Here is a 7,867-nt window from a genome sequence, read left to right as displayed (position 1 = left end):
TCACTCCTGACGAGATGATGCTTATGCGCGCTATCTATGCCAGTACAAATACTGATATCATACTGTCCCCGTTAGGTATATTCCAACAAGGCAATTAATGTGCAAAAATTAATATGTCATCTCATCCATAGATGGCAACACAACATGTTATTTTATAAGTGCTTTTTACACAATTATTTATTAAATAAATACTAACTGGTTTACCATTGAAATCATTTTGACAATAATTAATTTTCTTACCATGGAATCCATAATTTTTTGTAGTGATTATTAATGTCTTAACCAGAGGAGTGAATCTGTTTTAAATTTTATACATGTCCTTACTTAAAGAGGATCTAAGTACCAACATCTTTTTGCCAAATGCACATGATCAAATAAAAAATACGATTGTTTAACCTAATTTTATTAAATTAACGAGACTTTTTACATTAAGATTAAGCTTTGGTCACACAGGATTTAGACACTAATTTTTTTTTGTAAAATGTGGAAAAAGTATAAATTTGTATAAACATCGGTAAGATGTAATTAGTTGACAAAATATGTATCTTTTTACGCTGTAGAAGGATGCATTTTAATGTGATTTTTTTAACAATTATGTAATATTTTAAACATTTCATCTAATAAGCAGATATCACCTAAGAAAATGTAATAACCCGCTAGTAATCTATGGCCTCTGTCTCTTGTATCGGCGGAGTGTTCTCTTGGTTCTGTACTTGTTTGTGTTTATGTTTCATTCTCAATTTAAACATCTTGCATTCGTCCGCGCATTTTGTCGTTATAATACTCCTGAAAAGGGGAAAAATAAAAATATTATTTCACTTAAAAATATCTACACTAAAATAATCAATTACGCAATTCAAAATTGACGAAATATTTTTATAATTGCAAATTGGCATTACGGTTACATCTTATTTTGTTTATGGTGATTTGCGTTTCAGCATAACATACAGACTGCATTATCTATGGTTTAATCTAAGAAAAACATCATGATTAAAAAAAAAACTATAGTGTCATACCAATCCTTTAAAAATATGAGAAAGTGACCAACCTTACTAAGTTTTCCTTGACCCTAAACCTGGACGTAATTTCCATAATAACATCCGATACTATTTTAGGATCGAGGCACATTTTTGCCGGTTTGTTTTGGAAAGCGGGCGATCTTTTTCCAGTTAGTGAATGCGTGGCTAGAATCCTAGAGGAATAAAAGTAATTTAAAAAAGTGTACAAAAGAGAAATTTTTACTGCACAAAAATATGAAAATCAATAGATTTTTGTTGTTTCGGAATTATAAAATTTAATTACCAACCTTCGCGGAAACGTCGCAAGTAGTAGAGTTCGAGTTGCTATCGTGTAAGACTTCCAATTGACTTTCTTATATTTATCTTTATGTATTAAAGTTTTGCCACTACCTATAGGCATCTGTAATTGAAAAGCAAAATTTATTGTACACAAATTTAAATGAACATACAACACAAAATATTTTTACAATAAATGTTTAATAAAAATATATTAGCAAAAACAAACAATTTTGCGAGATGCAACAAAGTTTTCGTTCGAAAATAGTAGTTACCCACATCAGATACTAAGCATTATACTTGGAAATTCTTAAATTGAACGAATCAAAAAAAATGGACGTTATTAAGATTAATTCTGTTATATTTACCCATTCTTCCTCAGTTATATTGTCTGTGGTATTGTTCCGAACATCAGCTCTGGCGTACTTATTGCTGATAAGAACATTGTCATCAGAACGATTGGATTCTGCACTCTGACTTCTGTCACTTTCTTCACCATCCGATATATCCATTGTCTCGTTATTTACCACTGATGTGTTCTTATTCGTACCATTAATATCCATTGTGACAAAACCAGCTTGACTTTTAAGATCTTTTATCATTTGAAATAGTTGTCTGAAACCGTGTTTTATTTCTAAAATGTCCTTTACATTATTGTGGCCATTTTTGATTGAGTCATTAGGTGGTGTGTTTTTTCTTGTTGAATCTGGTAATGATTTATTAACGATTTCCCTTTTGTTGGCGGAGTCAACATATCTACAATGTTTCTTTTTGTCTACAATATTTGTTTGCCGCGGTTGTAAAACATTTGGTATGATTGCATTAGGTCTGTGCAGTGGTATTGGCCCTTTTTTGTTTGCTCTTTTATTGCTGTATTGTTTCGTCGCGTTAAGTGTCTTGTTCTTTTTGTTTTCTGGCTGTGAATTTAAAGAAAAATTAACGGTTATAGGAGCATAAAAGAGAAGATTAATTACATTCTTTATTATTTTTTTTTTTAAAAGGCCAGCTTGTCGGATAATTAACACATTTTAGTCTAAGATTGAACTGTTTGTCTCTAGGGTCATATACACTGATCTTTAATCCGATCCAAACAAATAATTTGTGTTTGAGTATTTATTGATATTGAATTTATGCGGCGTTATATTCCTCTAATAAGATATTAACGCATAAACTTGGTGTTCTTATGGTTGTTGTACTTTTCAATAACCTAACGGTAATTGTGTGGCATTGTTCAAAGAACCCAATTACCTGCGGGTTATACCTGCCTTCCTTCAACGAGTTGAAAGTAATAAAATTAGTTTCTAGTTTCCGTAAATCTTAACATTTCTTAGAATACGAGGTACCTCTATTCATTATTTATAAAAATTACACACTAGTTACGAAAAAATTGACCATAAACTAAGAATTGAAACAAATTGTGATATAACATACAAAAAATTGAATTCGATTTCCATCAAGTATCGAATATCGTAAATAAAGTTATTGTTTTTTTTTTTTAATTATTATTTAGCACTATTGTTGCTATGACATCGACCGCATTGTATTGTAAACTTCAATGGGCAATGAACTGAAATGGGTAGCAAATAAATGTCCTCCGCTGTACCTCAGAGTCTTCAGATGAAATTTCATCGCTTGGTTCCCAGGATGAGGCACTAGACGAGAAGTCCATGACCTCCTGTTGACCGCTCGGTCCACCTTCTTCGATTTTTTGATCTACTATTTTGTCAGTTCCTGGACCATTTCTTCCATCTAAAACATCGATTAGAGAAGGTAAAGCCCGCGAAATGCAATGGTAAGATATGTGCAAAAATTATGATTATTACTCTACTCATTATATTATACACATAAATCTCGTTTACTAGCTTTCGCCCGCGACTCCGCCTGCGTGGAATTAAAATGATAAATAGTAAGTAGCCTAGCCTATGTGTTCTTGCAGACTATGTTCTACATCTGGCCAAATTTCATCGAGTATGATCAGCAGGTTAGACTATAAACTCTAAAAAACATCCATACATTCATTTAAACTTTCACATTTATAATATTAGTAAGATTATGGCTTGACAAATATTGAGAAGTTGTAAAAAATATTTAACCGTTAGGTCGTGGTAAGGAAGCGCGCGAAGGGGAATACGAGCCGATTGACATTATTATAAAGGCACTGCACGGTGTCGAAACGATTCGACGGATGGCAGGCTTAATAAAAATGTAACTGACGAAGAAGTAAGTAAATAAATAAATTTTATTTTTAAAATATTCATGCTTCTTCGTATAAAATCTACTTAGGGTAACGGCGAAAATAGGGAATATTACTTTTTAAAAAAGTACATACTAATGCAAAATTGATGAATTAGTAATAAAAAGAAGTAGCTAATACAGTAGCACTAAAATAAACTCACTAGATATGTGTTTCCGTTTCCTCACTGCATTCATAACATCTTCCGGCATCCCGATCTTGGATACTTGATGTTCCACTTTCACCATAGACCTTGAGTTTACAACACGACCGCTGCTCCATTCCTCAAAGAGCCACTTCTCTATTTTACCTTTCGAGTTCATATCTAATAGATCATGTCGCACGGACTAGTTCCGAATGAATGAGTCCCTTCCTAAAGTGCATTACATCGGTCCCAGGTAAAAGTTTCATTACGCACCCTTACTGCGTTATTATTGCATCCCCCGCCCCGCCTTTGTCGGAACAATAAGTTTCGCCAACGGCCCGACCTATAACAAAAACTTTGTTTTTTGCAAGCCATTTCTAAGTATGTTTCTATGCGAAGATTTATTTTATTCCCTCCACGAAGCTTCTTTGTCAATAGGCACATGTAAGTTACTGTAAAACAAATAAACTGATCTATTTTTTCTGACTATAGAAACACAAGTTAGTTTTCGATATTGGGATCGTAGTGATTGTTTTAATTATTCAGTACATTTTAAGTTTGGAACAAAACAGAATTCATTTTTAATTGCTACTGATTGCGGTTGTATGTAAACAAAAGTACAACATTCGGGAAAGTATTCAAAACGAATTACAACCACATCTGACGAAAAGAGAGGTCTAAGAGTTTAGGTCTAGAATTACCTGATTATCAAACAAGATCTTGAAGTTATCTCGATTTAATTTTAGTAGAACACTGCTACCTACTTACGTTAACTCTACTCCTTAGGTTACGAGAGGATTGCTATGAACTTATGACTACCCTCAAATAATAAAGGAGGTCATGTTATAAAAAATAGGTTGATAACACCACATTAAAAAGTTTTATTTTGGCTTCATGACTTTAAGAAAATTGTAAATAACATTGCTGACTTGAAAGGATTTTTTATTTACATCGGTGGTGCAGAACATAAAAAAACATTTGCTATTTCATGTTAGGAGTTTTATATGCTGTGTAATTTTTGGTCTGTCATCATAATGTGTTTGACATTGACAAATTAACAATTGACATCCATATCGGCTTTGATTGTTTTTATTTAAGGTTATTTTAAATTACATTTTAATAAATAAATCTAGATCTAGTTATAGAAATATATCTGCTCAATTATACAATTGCATAATAAGTTTAATTCAGTATGAACATGGATGCAGCAGTTTTGAAAAGAAAAAAAACTACAATCAGTAAGGGAACAATAAAAAAAACTATAAAAAATGTTGTTTGTCGACCTGATGCTGTATTTTGGTAAGCTAAACACTTCAATCAGCAATATTGCGTTTCACGCTTGTTAAATCTCTTTTTGTAATATTAGGTTATGTTTATTATTCCAAACTTGTGTAATTTTAGGCCATCAATAACAGAAAGTGAAGAAAAAGAATTGGAAACTATTTTAGATAACTATAAAGTGGCTATTCCGGACTTTAAAAAGCCACATTGGAAAGATATAAAATGTTTACCTAAATCTGAAAGACCTAAACAACCTCCTATCAAGTAAGTTACTTAAATTAAAGAGATTCCTTTAGTCATTAGCTCTACTTCTGCTAAAATATGAGATCTGGATTTCAGTGCTAAACTTACAAATCAAGTACAGACATTTTTATAATTTGGAATTCAAAATTATTTTTTTATGGAACAATTTTATCTATAAAAGGCAAAATTTTATTTACAGGCGGGTCGAAGGGCTTGTTTTCGGCCTATCTGAATGTAGAAACTTAGTAGACAATCAACAATTAGCTGCTTTAATTATAGAAAATGAAGTAACACCCAGAGTTATAGTACACCCACTACTTGAAGCATGCAATAAAAGTTCAGTCCCTGCGGTTTGTTTAACTGGACTGAAGAAAATTAGCTCTAGTAACTTTGGGATAGCAACAAGCTGTTTAGGAATCAAGCTAAATCTTTTAAAAAATCTATCAAATAGGATTACAGAAATATCAAAGAAACATAAACCCCAAGATACAAAGGAAAATTCTGTTATAAATGTTTGTAGTATAGAAAAAGATAAGCAAGATATTAACATGAAGGATAGCATAGAAAATATTGAAACAGTTTCACTATATCCTTATTTATATAGAACTGATAAGAAAAGAGTATTTATTCCAGAAAATGCTGAAAAGGTAGAGACAAGCAGAGACTTTATCGGTCAAAACTTTGTTGCATTTTCTTCCAATAAAGTAAAAAAAGAAAAATCATATAAGAAAATGATTGTAAAAAGAATATCTAACAATCCAAACAGAGCAAAGGTAAAATAACCAATTACATTGTATATTAAAATAAAAGTCATATTGCAAATAAAATGATTTATTTCATAATAAAGTAAATTTTATAATGTAATGTCAAAAAAGACATAATAAAACATTCCTTCAAGGAATTCACTTATTCTACTCAAAAATTGTTACAGGATTTCTATAATAATATATTTAGAATTCCTATTACATTTTCAGAGTACATAATTAAAATTTCATCAAAAATCATTACAACTTATAAGATGAAAAAGTCAAATATTAAGTGACTTCCAAAACATGTAGCTTACAAAAAGAAATAAACAATTATAAAGTTGATTGCTTAATTAATTAATATATCTTTTTAAGTTTGTGTTAGAAGTACATTGTAAGCTACACATTACCTGATACATAACAATACAACCTTTAACAATGGGTTATGAAAACTACATACAAAATCATACATTCACACATCTTTGTATGTGTACAAAAGTATTTTGTCAACAGAAATTTCTACTCTACAGTTTTGATTATTGATGAAATTTTACACTTAAATTATACTAAAACACATCACTCCATAAATTGAAACAACATGTCGCAGTGGAGAAAGCAGGTAGATAAATTTATCTTACATTTTCATTCGATGCATTGCATTTAAAGTTTATTTAAGTTCAATTTTATATAAATCAAACAACAGATAATGTTCACAGAATATATCTACATTAACTACAGTTCTCATTAAATGTCTGGTCTTATACTAATGTGTAGTATAGACCAAAAGATTTATTTGGCCAGTGGCCGGAAGTTAAATTGATTTATGATCACTAGCGCCATCTATCTGTCAATAAATAATTGACAAAGATTCTTAGATAGAAAATGACATAATACGGCAAATGACCATGACACTGAAATGAAAAGGGTAGTGCTAGTGCACTATTTTTTTTTTAATTTAACTTACGCTCACTTTGCCCGATAACTTTTTGGTCTATATTACCAAATCATACTCTAGATTGTCACTGTCATAAATAGTATAAAAATATAATTTATCATTCTCTATGAAAAAAGAGGAAATATATTTTACAGGTATTTTGGCAGTAAAAATCTAGTTATGTATTTACTGTTAATAAACTATTTATTTTAAAACAATTTAGTACATAGTACCAATAATAACATCAAGATATCTAACATAATTACACATATTTAACATGTGCATATAAAAATGTATTTTTTTAATTGAATTACAAAATTATATAACTGTTAATTATTCTTAAAATTAAAGGGATAATTTGGATCCATTATATTATTGTTATTTGTGATAACAATTATTCATAATTATATGTGCACCAAACAACACATAGTATAAATGTATATTGCATATAAAGTTTGTTGAATGGAATATAAAAGTTGAATTTTTCTGTAATGTCATTATAATTTGTACAAACTTAAAAACTAAACTTACTTACAACATTATTAAATAACACATACACTTCGCGGAAGTGTATGATAAAACAAAAACTCCGAATGTACACAGTAATAAGACTTGTCAATGCTAGCAACATACTAAGGCTGTGTAATGATATATTACAATGATTTCTTTTCAGTGGTTTTAAAATTTATATCCAGTGAAATTCCAGAAGTTTCTAATCAAGTTTTATGAAGAATGTTTTGCAAGCGGGATGTGCTACCGATACAGTGAACATATGATCTCCATTTCAATACGAAACGGAGGATAATTCGAGCAACGATATAGGCAGCTAATGATATGAGAGGCGCTGCAGCGGCGCCTCGCTCGGACAGTACCGGTCCAGGATGATCGCGCACATCTTCTGTGCGTCCGTCTCCTCGGGGTATGTGGCCATCGCCTCTGCGACGTGCGCTTCGGGGAAGATGCCCGCCAGGTGGAAGTGCATGCGGCGGC

At 31.1% G+C, this 7,867-nt stretch overlaps 3 protein-coding genes across 3 annotated transcripts in view; 2 read left to right on the top strand and 1 right to left on the bottom strand.

The window, feature by feature from the left end:
• The window catches only part of LOC106110720, a 2,097-nt gene extending 1,702 nt beyond the window's left edge, over positions 1-395 (top strand). The window contains exon 3 of the mRNA XM_013292616.1: positions 1-395. Within this exon, the coding sequence (XP_013148070.1) occupies positions 1-98 (98 nt within the window). The 3' untranslated portion in view covers positions 99-395.
• A 98-nt stretch (positions 396-493) lies between these two features.
• LOC106110775 lies at positions 494-3,759 on the bottom strand. Its single transcript, XM_013292679.1, has 6 exons — positions 3,692-3,759; positions 2,899-3,044; positions 1,664-2,212; positions 1,307-1,419; positions 1,049-1,192; positions 494-786 (listed from the first exon to the last, which is right to left on the bottom strand). Exons 1-6 carry the CDS (start codon positions 3,738-3,740, stop codon positions 657-659), a joined length of 1,131 nt encoding a protein of 376 aa, XP_013148133.1. The 5' UTR covers positions 3,741-3,759; the 3' UTR covers positions 494-656.
• A 981-nt stretch (positions 3,760-4,740) lies between these two features.
• LOC106110743 lies at positions 4,741-6,012 on the top strand. Its single transcript, XM_013292639.1, has 3 exons — positions 4,741-4,972; positions 5,075-5,218; positions 5,397-6,012. Exons 1-3 carry the CDS (start codon positions 4,866-4,868, stop codon positions 5,977-5,979), a joined length of 834 nt encoding a protein of 277 aa, XP_013148093.1. The 5' UTR covers positions 4,741-4,865; the 3' UTR covers positions 5,980-6,012.
• The last annotated feature ends 1,855 nt before the right edge of the window (positions 6,013-7,867 follow it).

Source organism: Papilio polytes, unplaced genomic scaffold (assembly GCF_000836215.1).
Source record: "Papilio polytes unplaced genomic scaffold, Ppol_1.0 DF824191.1, whole genome shotgun sequence".
Classification (NCBI taxonomy): Eukaryota; Metazoa; Arthropoda; class Insecta; order Lepidoptera; family Papilionidae; genus Papilio; species Papilio polytes.
Note: the sequence above shows the minus strand (reverse complement) of the source record. Positions and strands in the feature narration are given on the sequence as shown.